General features: G+C 33.0%; 1 protein-coding gene across 2 annotated transcripts in view; it reads left to right on the forward strand.

Annotated features, from left to right (window-relative positions):
- LOC124369048 (regulator of nonsense transcripts 2) overlaps positions 1–17,716 on the forward strand; it is a 129,279-nt gene that overhangs the window by 74,134 nt on the left and 37,429 nt on the right. For both annotated transcript variants that reach the window (XM_046826744.1, XM_046826745.1), the window contains 3 exons: positions 1,091–1,297; positions 4,609–4,711; positions 10,672–10,767. In XM_046826744.1, coding sequence (XP_046682700.1) covers positions 1,091–1,297; positions 4,609–4,711; positions 10,672–10,767 — 406 coding nt within the window. The remainder of the gene's footprint in view (positions 1–1,090; positions 1,298–4,608; positions 4,712–10,671; positions 10,768–17,716) is intronic.

Here is a 17,716-nt window from a genome sequence, read left to right on the forward strand (position 1 = left end):
GCTTCTTGTTGCAAGTACTTATATATAATATTATTTGACGTTATTATTTAGTCAAGTAGTATAAATATGTTTTGAAAAGTATTTCTCTTTCACGGGAGTGATGTAGTGAAACAAATAATTAGTGTTTTGTTTAAAAATAACGTAAGTTTCGTAATCTTTGTAGGCCTAGGTTATGAGTGTCAAGTTTGTATTTTAGCAAGTTTTATTTATTTTATATATTGAATTTTACCAACATCATATGCATTTAAAATGAATAGGAACTATTTAGATCATTCTAGTGATATAAAAGAGTGCTAGAAAGTGAACGAGTAGGACATGACATGGCCGTCAAAGTGTTAAGTTTAATAATAACGTTGATTTTTTCTCATTATTCTATAAGATTTGAGTGTCCGCATTTAATTCAATCCCCTCTAATTCAGTTTAGGGAAATGTGAAGGAAACAGGATTTTTCCAGACATTTGCCATCGTTCAGTGAAACAAGAAATCAGTGATTATATATTTTATTGATTTCTTGTTTCACTGAACGATGGCAAATGTCCGGAAAAATCCTGTTTCCTTCACAATCCTTCCATCGTCAAATAACCTTCAAACAAAGAATTAGGGAAATGGTTATATTTCAATAACTAAAAGTTATAATCCTGTACCTATACTTTTATTTTAAAGAATATAAAATTGGCTTTATCAGTGAGCCTTTTATAGAGTAGTTTTCAGCAGATATTATTAGCATGACAAATCTTAGCATGTCCTTTACAAAATGATTCAGCATTAATTGCCATTTATTGCAGTTTCATAAGTACTTAAATAAATTATTGATGAATTTTAGCAATAAGATATCATCTATGGCATTTAAGAACTGAGTGACAAGAAGGACTTTATCGCCCAGTACGATTATTAATTAGTACGGTGGGCAATAATGCAGAGAGTTGAAACATACTGATAAAATAGTTAAGGAGTGGCTGATCTTGCATGGTATCATCCAATATCTTACATGAAAACAATGTGCGGTTAGTTATTGTTTAAAACTACCCGTGTATGTAACTCTTCTTTTTTCATACAACTCAAGCCTGAATTTATTATTTAATTATTTCAGCATTATTTCTGGTTCAAGTATTCAAGTCCTGTATGGACTGTTGAAAACCCTTTCCCTACAAATATGAACCACATGTTTCGAGACTGTTTGACAAACTTAAGGCCAAACATTGTATTGGCAGAGGATTACCAGCAGGCTAAAGACACTTTGGAACAAATCACCATCAAGATGAGAACCAAATGGAATCCAATTATCTCCAACCACCAGGTAAAATAAATAAGTAACTACAGCTCCTTACAAAATATGTTAAGTTAAATAAGTTATAAGAAACAAAATCAAGCAAGACATTCTAAAAATGTTTAATAAGTTTTAGATATATCACGTATTGTGCCAAATTCAGTCCTATTTTACTTCTGGGCGAATGTTCACTGGATTTCATTTCTTTTACCTAATAGAAAAAAAACCAAAAATTTGATTAATTAAGAAACGCTTATTTAAAATGAAGAAAAAATCATTTGTACCATTAAGTTTTATTTGAGATAAACACATAAATATTTTTGTAACTTATTAGTGTTATGAGAAAGCACAGTGAGACAGCTATAGGAAATTGAGTTTTGGGAAATCTTTGGATGTACATAATGCTAAAAGATATAGACTTACCAAAAGTATCAGGAGTAAAGGAGTATTTTAAAGCCAGGATCTTTTAATTTTTAAAACTGAAGTCTTAGTCCCTTAAAATATGTAAATTGGGAATACATTAAATTTACTCCTTCAAAAACTAATTGCTGTCCAGTTTGGCAATAATTTTTCAACTGTAACTATGCTGAAACATAAGTTTCCACAATAACAAGAATTTTTCAAATTGGTCATAGGAGTTATTTGATTTACGAGGGCTGTTTTTTAAGTAAGGGCCGTTCTCCCGTACACGGTAGTAGTTCGCGTTCCTGCCGTAACGAGCGTGCGCCCCGCCTCCCGGCATTCTTAGCGAACAACTTCATGCCAGTTGCAGCTCTGTAGCTAACCTGTATGCATTACTGTGGATCTTTAAAATGTTTAAGATTATCGAATCACCCGCCGCGTGTGAGATTCGGTCAGTGATACGATTTTTGACTGCAAGAAACATGTCGGCTGCTGACATTCACCGTCAGCTTTGTGAGGTGTATGGTGCCAAGGCAATGAGTGAAGGTAAAGTGCGGAAATGGGTCCGAGAATTTAAAGATGGCCGCGAAAATGTCCACGATGAAGATCGCTCAGGCCGGCCATCTGTGATCACGGGAGATTTGATTACTGCAGTTGACGCAAAAATTCATGAGGACCGACGGTTCACAATAACCACTCTCTCTATGGAATTTCCTCAAGTGTCCAGGTCAGTACTGTACAAAATTGTGTCAGAAAACCTAAACTTTAAAAAATTGTGCTCAAGATGGGTACCCAAACTCCTCACTGAGGATCACAAAAAAAAGAGATTAAGCAGTTCTTTGACTTTCTTGACCCGCTACGACGAGGAAGGAGACGACATGTTGAGTCGAATTGTCACAGGAGATGAAACATGGGTATCCCATATCACTCCTGAATCAAAGCAACAGTCCATGGAATGGCGGCACACAACATCTCCAGTCAAAGTCAAAGCCAAGCAAACGCTGTCGCGGCGCAAAGTTATGGCAACTGTGTTCTGGGACAGGCGCGGTGTTTTGCTAGTGGACTTTATGCCGCGAGGAATGACGATTAACTGAGAAGCCTACTGCGCAACCCTGGCCAGTCTCCGACGCGCCATTCAGAACAAAAGACGTGGCATGCTGACAAAGGGAATTCTGCTCCTCCACGACAATGCAAGGCCTCACACCGCTGCTCGGACACAGGAAATGATCGACTCTTTTGGCTGGGAAGTTTTGAATCATCCGCCGTACAGCCCCGACCTTGCTCCGAGCGATTTCCACCTTTTTCGTTACTTGAAAAATCATCTTGGCGGGAAGCGCTACAATGACGACGAAGAAGTCAAGACGGCCGTGAACTCCTGGTTGTCAGAGCAGGCGGCAGATTTCTTTGAAGAGGGATTTCAAAACTTAGTTTTAAGATATGATAAGTGCCTTAACAAACAAGGCAACTATGTAGAAAAATAAAGAAAAGTATGCAGATTCTGAAAATAAATGTATTTTGAAAAAAATAATTGTTGTTTATTTACAAAAAAAAAACCGCCCTTACTTAAAAAACAGCCCTCGTATATAATACTGATAGCGAATTTTTTAAATCAAATATCACATTGACTATATTTAAACTTCTACTATTATTATTCCATCAAAATAAATCCATGTAATGACATCTACAATTAAATATTATAACCTTGAATTCTTTCATTGTTTTGAAATGGCCAGCCAAAACCTTCAAACCACCATTGGCTATGATAAAGTATTTTAAGATGCTAATATATATATATATATTAGCATATTTTATATATATATATATATATATATATATATATATATATATATATATATGTTCTTATAGAGGAGATATTTATACAACTATACAAACTATGAGATAAACAAAAATTATCAAGCATCTGTTTAACAACAAGCAACAGATGTCTGCATATAGACCCATCAGACTCACATCGATGTATAAAAATAAATACTGAAAATACAAACTGTACACTAAATTATTTGTAAACCGTACAGTAATTTGTTAATTTGGTTATTTATTTATACAGACAGTAGGACAATCACACGTACTAGCAATTGGTAATTTCCGTACTGCTGACTGGCAGTCATCTGCGAAAAGATTTACTTAAAGATTTAGTGAGTTTGAGATTCACTTTTCACACAGTAGTCATGATATTGTGTAATTTGCATATGTTAAGCACTTCTTTTGATTTTACTCATTATTCTGTAATGAACTATTGGAATCAGAATTAAGTAAAAAGAGAATCGTTGATACCGATAAGTATCAAGTGTTGGAGCCTACCCATTTTTGCTGTTCACTATGTGCAAGTTAAGTAATTTATAGAAATTAAAATTGGGCAGATATTAACTACTGTTCCATCCTGTTAAGGATACTTAATAAAAATTTTGAATTGCATACATATTTCTCCTTTCAGATAAACCACTTTGGATATCCAAAAGCCTGACTAAAAAAGAATCTTAATATGTCAAATATACGTATATACAAGCTTAATTTCTATGCATCAATTATTACATAGAAGGTTAACATAGGTTTTAAGAAAGCATACCATTTTTGATCAGTACTAGATAGTTTTGCAATAAATATTAATTGTATACATATATACAACATGATGTCACTCGTCTTTCTGTCATCTCGTAGGTATTTAACCTAAACCATCATGTCAAACAATGCAGAAATAAGCATTTGTGGTTCTATTGTGCCAATTCTACAATATTTGAGGTTCAACATGTCTCTATGCAGTATGATCGTTGTTGATTATGTTTTTTACTTTTCTGCTGTATTTTTTATGGATTTTAAATGCTTAAACAATTAATAACTTTAAGAATTTTATGGTATTATTATACTTCTTCATATATTATATCAACATGTTATTTTAATTCAGGTAATGACATTTTCAGAACGATGGTGATGATTTGGATACTATTTTGGAAGCATATTTTGAAGATGGTGAGGATGGGGAAGATAAAGAGTTGCAAGAAGAAGAGTCATTCTCCAACGAAGGTAAACACATTTAAGTTATTAAATAGTTTTAATTGCTTGTATTTATGGCTTTTATAATATTTATCTATCCTTATATTAGGAGTTCTTAGCTATCTTTTGATCTGGTATCATACTCATGGAGTGTACATTGTATTTCAAATCACATTGGTACATTGGTGAGGAACATGCTTCTGTCTGGACAGTACCCCACAGCGAACATGTTGAATTACTGTACCAATGTAAAATCTAAAATAAGTAAAATTATTGATTTAAACCTCCTGTATTTCAGGTCCATTTTATACCTTCCTGTTTCTGGTCAGGACACTGATAATGAACTTAGATCTGTTCAAATCTCACTGCCTCACCCAAACTCCTAAATATTAACAAAAACAAAAAACTGTGTCAACCCACTTTGGTGATTCTCCTAGATCCCCTCCCTGCCCTAACGGTCCTTCCTCAGGTAAGAAAAAACAAAATTACTAATTTTAGGTGGCACTCATGCTAGGGGATTGGATGGTCGTTTTAGGCTAGTCTAAATGAAAAGTTTGAATTTTTACGCTGAATATGCTAGCGCTAAGATCAATGGGGTACTTGATGATGTGGTAGTTCTACGTAAAGACTGGTTCTCAGTACTCTGTTGTACTACTGGGGGATTAGTAATGATGTCAATCCTCGGATTTAATCTGTACTAAATGAAAATCTAAACAAGCTTAACGTAACAAGAAACAATGTTAAACTTAACCATGCTAGTCAAACTAATGTTATTTTATTCGCTTTGCCTATCAGACATGGAAATACTGACAAATGTTTAATGAAGTCATTCATGAATGTAATTATGACCTTTTTTGTGATAACAATATTTGTAATTTATTGGCAATAAATAACAAAATATATTGCCTCATATTTAGAGTTAAGATTTTTCAATGTGGATTCAGAGCAGGTAGGTCTACAACTTTGGCAGTACTTAGGGCAAAGAGTTTTTATACCAACCCCTTTCACTAATCAGGTAACTACAAGCGACGCCTTTGATTGGCTTCCAGTTATACAATCACAAGGTCAGAGAGAACAAAATTCAACTCTCATTGTAAACCCGTTAACAAAGTAGACTACTAGAAAAATCTGTTGTCTTACTGTATCATCCTATATCCGCAGACCCTTCTTGAGGAATTACACATTTTACTTTACCTACATTTTGCATTTTGACATCATTAATTAAATTCTAAAACATTTTTACCTGTAATTTCTCCCATCAATGGTTAATAAATAAATTTTTAATTTCCTATGTAGCAAATGCTACACTCATATCTCTCAGATAGATTTATAGTGCAATCCAAGGTAAGCAATCAAATACAAAAAAAGTAGTTAGAGACATACCAAAAGGTTTGGTATTTGGTCCATCTCTGATTTTGATTACAATAAATTATTTATAGAAAAATATCTCAACTAATTCTTTAATTTATGCCGATAACACTTAGACGGCATCCCACTCTACATAGATTTTTTGAAATATTATGTAATTAGCTTTAAATTCAGCCTATAACTTATACTGTTATCCTGCAGTAACATACTTTATAATCAGGAAAAACCTCAACATTTTTTTATAAAGTTTATAAACCAAGGAAGTAAATCAGGTTTCAATCAGTGAAGCTTTTAGGAATTCTGATTAAATTTTAACAAATTTGTAAAAAGTTATATCAAGTATGCTTTCTTGTCTGTAAACTGAAATCTTTTGTCCCAACTGTTTTATTGTTGTGAATGTTGACTAGCTCCAGTTCACCTTCCTCTTACATGCAGCATCTGAAATCTGATGCTGTTGCAGGCTTGACTCCTGAAATCAGAAGTCAAGTTTTTCTGAAGGGACTATTTTGGCCTGTTCAGTCCCACCTTTCTTGGAATTTTACTTTAAGTACATTCCACTCATGTAATTAATGATGTACTATCACAACAAAAGTGAAGAGCAGGGCCTTTTCACGAATTTAGGCCACTTTTTCGTAATTAAAAATCATTAGAGTGTATAATCTCTATTTTTCAAGCCTTATTGCATGCAAAATTCAATTTAGAACCAAGGATTCAAAAAAGACAGGGAATTCATTATTCACACCCTGACATTTTGCTTCTTTTGGCCTCATTTGTATGAGTCATCTGGCACATGATTATATTACCATGACTTCTGCTTGGAAGACTATGGCATGTTTTCCTAGGGGCACTGCTAGGTTAACTACTGGTCCATATATTCCAAATACCACCCTAGAATCAGGGCGTAAAACTTCTGGACTCCTTTTGTAGGGTAGGCCTCCTTTTTAATCCATTTCTCTCTTTCTTCAATAGAGACTGTATATGGTTTTTCAAAGGAATATTTCTTAACCATTGCTTCAGACACATTGGTTAGTATTTCAGCGTCAGGAAATTCCTGGGTTATTTTCATGTGACCTTCTGAGGAGGTCCTTCCAAAAAATATTGTTACATTTGTATTTGCTTTTGACCTTTGTTCCTAAAAGCTTCATTGTGCTTAGAGCAGCTGTCCTCATCACCTCCTGCCCCAGAGGAGTGTATCCCAGGACCCCTTTAAGTGCCAGGGTTGGACAGGAGCTCCTGTGATGCTTACACAAGCTAGCCTTTGAAGACTGTAGGCTCTTGGTAACTGTTTTTGTTCTACTTTTGGCCACTACACTAATGCAGCATATGTAACAATTGGTTTTATAATAGTATTATATATCCAATAAATCATTTTTTGGTTTCAAATCCCATTTAAATCCAGAGTCTCTTGTAGGCCCCAAGGGCCATTGTCAATTTAGATATTGTGTTCTCAATATGTGGGTTCCAAGTCAGCCTCTCATCCAGAACTATGCCCAGATATTTGACTTCTTTTGATTGTTTAATCCTGGATTCCTTCCAGAAAAGGTTGTACAAGCTGGAACTTTCTTTTCCTGGTAAAGGTAATCATGTTTGTTTTTGATGGGTTAATCCTTCCCCATGACACCGGTTGCTTATGAAATTGAATTCTTCTTTAATTAGGCGTTCCAGCATGCCTTTGTGTTTCCTTTTGACCATAAGCACTAGGTCGTCAACATAGCCTAGTAGACTTATTCCCCTCATCTTTACTTTAGTTAGAATGTCATCAACCACCATCGCCCTTAGGAGGGGAGACAGAACCCCTCCCTGGGGGCAGCATTTTGGGCTGTGATGGTGACTGATTCGTCCCTGATTTTTGCTTTAACTTGTCTGCTTTTTAGGAGGGCTGATATCCACTTGAGAGCATTCAAGGGAACTCCAATCCATAGTTGCCTCCATGGATTGATATGCTACTCTGTTGAAAGCATCTTCAATGTCCATAAAGACACTGACTTGCTTGGACTCCTTAGCTTCCTTTTCATTGAAGGTGTTCTCCACCGCTTCCACTAAGCTGTGGAGAGCGGTGGTAGTTGATTTACCTTCCACCTACACATATTGAGATAGACTGAGTGGGTGGACTTGTAAGGTTTCATCCCTAATATGTCTATAGATTATTTTTTCCCTAGGTTTCACTATGAAGGAGGTTAGACTTATGGGTCTGTACAAGTTGGGTTGAGTAGGATCCCTATATTTTTTCCACACGAACACCACAAGTGTCGTCCTCAGTTCTTTGGAATAAATCCTAGGGTGTAGCTGCTTTTGAACAGAATAATCAGAGTATTTAATAAGATATCCAACCCTTTTTGAAGGGCCAGAAAAACTCCTTCCGCCCCAGGAGATTTAAATGGCTTAAAGGATCTTATTGCCCATTTCATTCTTTCAAATATGAATATTCTTTTTGACCGCTGTCTGGATTTGGCTACTTCCTGGCCAGATCTCTCCTCGACTAGAGAATAAGAATCCTCATTTTGAGTCAAGTAACTTCCTAGAAAGTGCGTTTCCAACAGCAGCTCTAAAATCTCCTTCCTGTTCACTGTAGGGTCACCATTGGCCTTTCTTTATGCTTTAAGAAATCTCTCAAAGTTTCGCTCCTTGGGCGTACTAAGAACACCCTATTTTGGCCCTGTATATGCTCATATTTAACATACGGGCTGAGACAAATTTAATTTAAGCTGAGAGTAATTTTAAATACAAATTTGAAAGAGTATTTAGAATTCAAAAGAAAGCGGTCCGACTAATTTAAAAAATGAAATCCAAAGATTCGTTTGATACAACTTCCGTATTCAACAGCAGAGACCTGCCACGTTCGAACATTTTCCGCTCGAGGTTGGCATTAAGTTAATAAATAAGCTCCCTGATGAGATAAACAATTTAAAATATCCAAAAAAGTTCAAAGCTTGATATTTGTGTTGGGGGTGTTCTAATCTGTTGAAAAGTTTATAATTAGCCGCTGGGGATAAAATTTGAAATTAATTGGTTCAATCCTTTAGTTCTGTTCTAAATTGTACATCAGGAGTTGGAATCTTGGTAAAAATGTTATTACAGGAATTGATTTTTGCTCAGCCTCATTACACTCTGTCCCCTTACGTGACTTGTTCCTTTTTTTTGTATTTGTTGAAACATCTGAACTATATTAACCCTAGAAGTGGCAATGTTAAACTTCCACAGTGGCAAGCTCTTTTTGGCCACTTTGCAGACTATTTTTTAAAAATTCACCTAAAATGTATTTTTTACTCTAACCTAGTCATGTTGCATACTGAATTCTTCAGAAAGAGTTGAATTTTCATATTATGACAAAATAAAATGATTTCTTGAAACCTGAATTAGTAAAAAAAATTGATTGACCGAACTAAAATTGTAATTTTGACACTTTGTAAAAAATAATAAAAACATAGTTACAGAAAATCCATTATATACAAAAGGTAGAAAAAATAGTTACCTACAAATACCAAAGGAAAAAAATTTGAAAGTTATTAAAAAAATAAATAAAAAAATATACAATTTTTCAAAATAGCAAAAAAAAGTTATTTTGTTGAAACTGGTAAAAAACAAACTAAATGCTGTAGAATCTTTGCATACTATATTTTACTTTGAAGAGAAAGAGTTTTTCTACAGATCTACCATCAGTTTATTACAGTAAATTATTATTTTTGTTTTTTGTTTGTGATCAAACTTGAAAATGAAATTTGTTACCAGGAAACAGTGAATAAACAAACTAACACAAGATCGTAAAAACAATGCAAAATTTGTTACAAACCAAAAATATAGACAATGTTATAATAATAAAGAAAATATATAGCCTACATGTACATGTTTTGACAGAGAAACTTGGCAGAACTTACAAAGTTTTAGTTCTACAAAAAAACAAAAAGTTCTCACTCCTATAAAAAATACCATTCAAACGTTTTATTGATTTTTATTGAATTATCTTATTTCAAATTTCACTGGCACTGGTATAAAAAACAAGCTAATAATGTTCCAACGTTATTGCAACACCACGAAAACCAAAGAGCTCTTTTACGAGTCTTGCCATTTTGAGAAATAGCAACGCATACACTACAAAGAAATTCAATAAATGTTTAAATTCAATAATAAGACGTAGAACACAGTGGTGCCAACATCAAGCTTCAGAAACGAAATAGTCAATTAGATAATGAAGCCAGTAAATAGGGTACTATATGAAATGTAGGCCATATTCATGGCAGCGGCAAGTGATCGTAAATTTTTGTCGAAAGTTTATAATTGTTTTGAATGTTATAATTAATATAAACCTAAAGTATTATATATCAAAATGTTCAGCATATATTTCCGCGTTTATTGATATATAATAACACGTGTTACGATACAATCAATTACGAAAAATATCAGTTATACAAAACCTTTGTTCAAAAGACTCGAAACGAGTCTTTTGCCACGTCTAGGGTTAATGTATAACAGAAAAGACTCAGTAAGAGAAGGAACTTTTGTATGTGTCAACAGATTTGGAGTTGTGCTCCATTTAACAATAGCTAATTTGTATTTTAATAAGTTTTTTACTTGCAGTTTCTTTTGGCACCTATATTGATATTAAATTGATATAATTGTTGTAGAAGATGATTCAGGAGATGAAAAAGAAGACCGAACTATGCATATTCGTAGAGAAGAACTAGATGATGCTCATCAGCAACCAACTTTCATCGATCGAGGTAAGTGTTATATATTACTTTATTTTGAGTTCTAGGTCAGTTTTAGAAAACAGACAGAGATCAGAATATAATTATTTGTTTAGCATCGGTTATAAATAGTATCTTCTCAGACCCTACAAATGTCTGGCAATGTAGGCGGTACTTAGTATAATCCAGGTCTGGCATCCAGATGAGAGTAGGCTTAAAGGATTTATTTGGAGTTCACAGGATTTCGGACTTTAAAAGAAAGCGCATTAGAGATTCAGACCATTAACACATGAGGCAATAAAAAATAATCTTATGAAAACCATCATGTGGGATATTGGCTTGCAACTAATGGATGACTGTGGGAAACCAATTCAGTCCTGTGTATTCACATGTGGTGAACCAAAATTATTACCAGAAAAACCGAATAAGGGGCAAGAGATAGGTCCCTCTTGGCCCTCTAATCAATGAGAGACCCAGAACTACCCAGAGTGTGACACGGTAGGGGAGGCTCAGCCTCCTTTGCAGAGGGAAGGCACCATCTTAGTATATAACCCAAAAGTTAGTCGAAACTCTATGCCCAAGTTCAGTTCAGCTTTTAGCTCTTTAGAGTAATCTTGGTCATGATGCTGTTAGGACGAGTGTTGTTAGCGTCGGTAAGTCACACTATCCCTCAGCTCTAATATATATCCAGTAGTCTCCTTAGCTTTTGCCATTTGTAATAGTACTTATTATTCAGTAATTGATTGTTAAATGTAACCAGTTTTATTTGCTTTCTTAACACGTTCATGACAAAGTGTATCCCATTGGGTACACACGATCTTTCACATGACATGGTGTACCCGATCAGGTACACACCGAGCTTTCGTAAAGCGCGTCGTGTGCCTGATGGGGTATACATTGCTATAGTCAAGTCAAGTCAAAATATCTTTATTTACATTATGTACATGGGTACAATAAATAGTGTCACTACAACTAAGTTACATAATTGGATGATTATAGTAGATCATGTTGTTGAATAAAATTCTTCAAATGAATAAAATGCTTTTCTAATTAAATAATCTTTTAACATTGATTTAAATTTCTTAATATCTTCAACTCTTGTTATTGTTTTTGGAGTTGACTTAAAAAATTTTATTCCTGCATAAGAAGTTTTTTTGTATAAAATTCTAAATTGTGTCGTGGTATTACTAATTCCTTCTTATTCCTAGTATTGTAAGTATGGGTTTCACAATGAATTTTAAATTTAGATTGATAGGTCCTAACATACATAACACATTCTAAAATATAAAGGCTATGCACTGTTAAAATATTTAGTTCAGTGAAATTATTTTTCACTGACTCATCCTTCTTCATTTTCAACATTATTCGTAGTGCTTTTTTTTGCAAAATTAGAATTTTATTTAGGTTTTGGTTTGTGGTTCCTCCATACACTCCTATCCCATATGCAATGTGGGACTGAATATGTGCATGGAAAACCATTTTTAGTACTGACAAACTGCATAAATAAGAAAGTCTTTTGATAGCATATAACCCAGAATTTATCCGCTTAATTATCTGTTCAATATGAAGATTCCAGCTAAGGTTTTTGTCTATTGTTAGACCGAGAAATTTTGTGTAGGAAACTTGATCCAAACTGGAATCGTTTATCAATATGTTAGGATTTAAATAAACGTTTTCTGTCTTGTTTTGTATTAAAAGAAATAAAATTAGTTTTATCAGTATTTAAAACTAATTTGTTGTCAGTGAAAAATTTTTGTAAATTTGAGAGTTGCAGATGTGCAGATATCTCCAATTCGACTTCTGTTTTTGCAGATATAATGAGATTTGAGTCATCTGCAAATAGGCACAGCTGGTTTTTTGAACTTTCAAGATTACTAAGGCAGTTTGGCATATCCTTTATATAACATATAAATAATATAGGACCTAAAATAGACCCCTGGGGTACTCCATTTTTTACTAATTGGGTGTTGGATTGAAATTTTAGTAATTTGTTATGTTTTATGTGAGTTATTTCAACGTATTGTTCTCTTTTAGATAGATATGACTTGAACCACTTTAAATGAATATTATGGATACCTAAATTTTGCAATTTGTTAAGTAAAATTTCATGAGATATGCTATCAAAAGCCTTTGATAGGTCCATGAATATTCCTGTTACATTATCATTTTTGTCGACTGACTCTATTACAGACTCAGTGAATTCTATCAATGCAGTTATAGTAGATTTATTTTTTTCTAAAACCGTGTTGTTCCTTGTCATAAAGATTATTTATTTCTAAATGTTTGACCAATCTATTGTGCATGGTTCTTTCAAAAATTTTTGAAATTGATGGTAAAATTGAAATCGGACGATAATTTTGAATGTCTGTTACAATACCTTTTTTGTAGATAGGTACAACCTTAGACAATTTTACCTTACTAGGAAATAGGCCAGTAATGAGAGAAGAATTTACCAGATGCATTAATGGTTTAATTAAAGAGCTTTTTGCAAATTTTATCAATTTCATAGGCACTCCGTCATACCCGCTACAAGATTTATTTTTGAGTGAGTCAATAATTTGATTCAGTTCTTCTACACTCAAGGGCGGGCATTGAAATTTAGGAGACGTTATATTTATGTTCTCAGACTGTGGTTGTAATGAATTTGAAGGAAGGTCTTTTAACAGTGCATCTGTCACATTTATAACATAATCATTAAAGGACTTTGCAATTAGAGATGGTTCAGTAATAGATGAATCTTTTGATTTAATTACAAGATTGCCTTCGCATTTATATCCATTCTTTTTTGTTTCATTATTTATAATTTGCCATGTTGTCTTGCTAATATTTTCTGAATTTTTTATTTTAGTGTCGAAATAATTTTGTTTACATTTTATTAATTTTGAGTTGTATTGCCTAGTTTTATTCTTAATTTCATTTTTAAGGTTTTCTGATTTTTTTCAACCTTGACAACTTATTGAGGTGTATAATTTCATTTTTTTCATTTTTCAGTTCGTCCATAATCCATGTCTGTTTTTTATTTCCTTTTTTAATTTGCACAAGAGGAAAGCAGAGATCAAAATAGTATCTAAAGATACTATCAAAACAATCATACTTTTCATCTATCGGAGAACAAAAGATTGGAAGCCAATCTTCTTTTTCTAATAGAGATTTGAATAATGTCATATTGTCAATTGAAAATTTTCTTCCTACAAAGGTTAAATTTTGTTCAGATTTTACTTTGAATTTGTAAAAGTTTGTGCATTTGCGCATCGTGATCAGACAAGGCTGTTATAATTCCAGAGACTTTCATTTCATTTTTATTATTAAAATTTGTCAGAAAATTGTCAATACAAGATTCAGATGTGTGTGTCACTCTGGTTGGAAAGTCCACTAAAAAATTCATTCCATGTCGATTTAGAATGTTCTTAAGATCTCTTGTCTCCTTAGATTCATCTAACATGTTAATGTTAAAATCTCCTGTAATGGTTAGAAATTTGTCCTTCCCTACAAGAAATTCTATAAGAAAGTTTAATCTCTCTAAAAATTCGTTATTTTTAAATTGGGGTGTTCTATATACTCCTGCCAATATAAAACTAAACTGTTCTGTTTTAAATTTAGCGACACAACATTCAAATAATTTATCTTGGCACAATTCTACAACGGCAGGGAGCACCAGCTGCCTCCTCTTCAAACCCTCCTTTGACAGAATCACTACACCCCCTCCAGAAGTTGTAGTACGGGAATATTGTGAAATTAAGTTATAGTCAAGAATCAAGAAATCAAGAAATCTTTATTGTCTTTAAGCACTTGACAATGCAATGGACAACGTCACTTTTTATTTTATCTAAAAGGCTACCTACTCCTATCACACCTTTAAAACCTCATAATACAAGTGTAATGATTAGACTGTAAGTCAAAGTAAATTTTATATGAACATGTGAATAACGCCACAATTTAGTCATTAAAAAGAAAATAAAAGTAAAAATGGTATTAGCAGCATCTCGTTAAATATATATAACATATCTAAAACATTATATACAGAATAAATTAAATAGTAAATAAAACAATAAATATATAACAATAAAACAATAAAAAGTAACAATAAATAGATAAAAATGCAACAAATTAAAATTAACAATGAAATAGATTTAACAACAATAAATAAATAACAAGAGATAACTATCAACAAAATCATAACTATTAAAAAATTAACGTACTAATATCACAGGTTAAGTAGTCATTTAAAGAATAAAATGTGTTATCCACAAGCCAATTACTCACAACATTTTTAAATCTATTAATAGACACATGCCATGCTTTTTCAGGAAGTTTATTAAAAAGTTTAATCTTCATATAAATAAAAGTGCCTTTGGTTTTCTCCAATCGAACATTCATCTGTTCAAGCATATATTTTTTTCTTGTACAGTAGGAGTGTATTTCTTGTCTACTAATAAAACTATCTAATTGTTCCTTGATACTAAGTAAAGTACAATAAATATACAGGGATGGAAGGGTCATAATTCTAAATTTTTTAAAAAGTGGGACACAAGAAACTCTATTGCCAACATTTGCAATAATTCTAATTACTTTCTTTTGCCAAATGAAAGCAGTTTTAGCACTAGTACTGTTTCCCCAAAGTGTTACACCATACCTGAGCTGGGAATGGAAAAAGGCATAATATGCTGTGACCAACATTTCAGTACTGATATTATACTTTAGTTTCCTGATAAGGTATGTAACCCTAGCTAATTTTTTACAAAGAAAACTTACATGTGCATCCCAATTTAATCGATTATCCATGTATATTCCTAATAGCTTAATAGGTTCTGTGTATTTACTATCAAGGACACAATTTCCATCAAGAGTAAAAATTAAATTTTCTGTTTTGCTATTATTTACTACCAAAAGGTTGGCTTTAAACCACTTAATAGCTTCAGTCATTGCCTGCTCCTGTTCTAAAATTAAAGTTTCCAGATGTTTATATTGTTTATATTATATCCAGTTGTCTATATTGAATCTTTCAATTTAATTGATGACATATTGTGTTCTGTTAGAACAACTATTTGAGGATCTAATTCAGACAAAGTTATTTGTAATGATTCTTTACGGGAGTCTAAGTCTCTAATATTTTGATGAAAAATGTTTAAGCTTTTATATTTTTTATTGAAGTTATTTATGTGGGGTGTAGAATCAGATCCCGTGGGGAGTTTAAAGGCGGGGCATCCGGTGTTACATCATTATCTTGGTTTAAGGGGATTACATTTTCATCAGTTTTGGAACATGAGATATCGGAAGCTATACAAGAATTAAAATATAAGTCACTATGATTATTAAAAACAGTTTTAGACATAGGCCTAGTTAATAAAGGTGGGAAGTCGTCCACTGCGTATACAATTTCTTATTGCATTTTTATTGTTTGCCTGTCTTTTTGGTTTGTTAGATTTGATCCCAAGCTTAAATAAATACCTCGGACTATTGTGTACCCCATTGGTCGCACAATTGCTTAATTTTTAAGGTAAATTAATTTTTTTTCCAGTACACGAAGAAAGATTGAAAAAGCGTATTGAAATAATTTGTTTTGAGCAAAATTGCAAAGCCTACTTACTATTCTTGTTATACTTAGACATGTAACGTATAAAAAGATATTACGGTTTTTGGCCATTATTATTTAAAAAATGAACGGCAAATAAAAATCCAGAAATACACTATCATCGTGAACATTCACACACACACATATGTCTGGAAAACTCCTGCTTCCTTCACAATCCTTCAAATATCAAAAACAAAATTCAAACAAAGTATTATTGTCACTTATCTTATGTATGATTGCTAGCTTTTGTAGGCCTACACCGTATGGTGGTTCTGCGATCTTCGTTCGTGACTCCTATCAGCACTCATTTATGGTTTTAAATATTGTACCTTTTATTGAACTCAAACAGTTTGAGGCTGCAATGATAGCCTTTAGTTCCTAAAAGTTGTTAATTGTATCTGTGTACCGCACCCCTGACTCCTCTGTGGAGATATTTATTGATAGGTTAACTGGACTCCTTGATTTTGTAAATAGCCATTCTAAGTATAGAACCTACAAAATGATTTTTGTGGGTGATCTTAACATTGATCTCAGAGTAACCAGCCCTCTGATAGTTAAGTTTCTTAACATTTTAAAGTCTTATGACTGCTTTTGTCTTAATTTGCAACCTACGAAATCTTTAGTCTGTTTAGACAATTTTATTTCCAACCTACATCCTTCTACATACATATGTAAAACAGTGCAGCCACATCTTTCTGATCACCTTGGTTTGAAGTTGGTGGTAAAGAACTTATGTTTGTCCTCGAGTTCTTCTATAACTGCGGATCTCCCACAAACTTATCGCTATAGAGTGTTAAATGACATCAGTATTAGTAGATTTAAGGTTAGATTAAGTAATATTGACTGGTCTGAAGCTATTTGTACTAGTAGTCTTGATGTGGCTTTTGATAGTTTTATGCAAATTTTGTCGCAACACTTTGATGACTGTTGTCCTTTGAAAACTAAAACTAGTGATAAGAATAACAGAACCCATAAGCCTAAAAACTGGTATACGCCTTTTCTTGGGAAAATTAGACATTTTCTAGACATAAGCTATGAAAAATGTAGGGATAATCTTTCTCTTTTAGACAACCATAGAAGGATCAAAAGGTTCTATAGACAACAGATTGATTTAGCAAAAAAATCTGCTAATGATAGAAATCAGAAATTCTTTATTGTCAGACAGTAGAACACTGCAAAATAGCGTCACCAATATTATGTAATAGTTAATTACATTAAGTTATTTTCAGAATAGCCCAATAAAATTAAATATAAAAACGTCAGATTAATTTAAACAGCACTAAAGTTTTTGTCAATGCTAAAATAAATCAAACTAAAGCTTACATAGGTGGCTAGTCTTAACATAAAGCTTAATATAAGCTAGTCTGACCAGAGCACTCGACAAAGTCCCTGACACTGTAGTAAGCCCGC

The sequence above is a fragment of the Homalodisca vitripennis genome, chromosome X (genome assembly GCF_021130785.1).
Source record: "Homalodisca vitripennis isolate AUS2020 chromosome X, UT_GWSS_2.1, whole genome shotgun sequence".
NCBI classification, from domain to species: Eukaryota; Metazoa; Arthropoda; class Insecta; order Hemiptera; family Cicadellidae; genus Homalodisca; species Homalodisca vitripennis.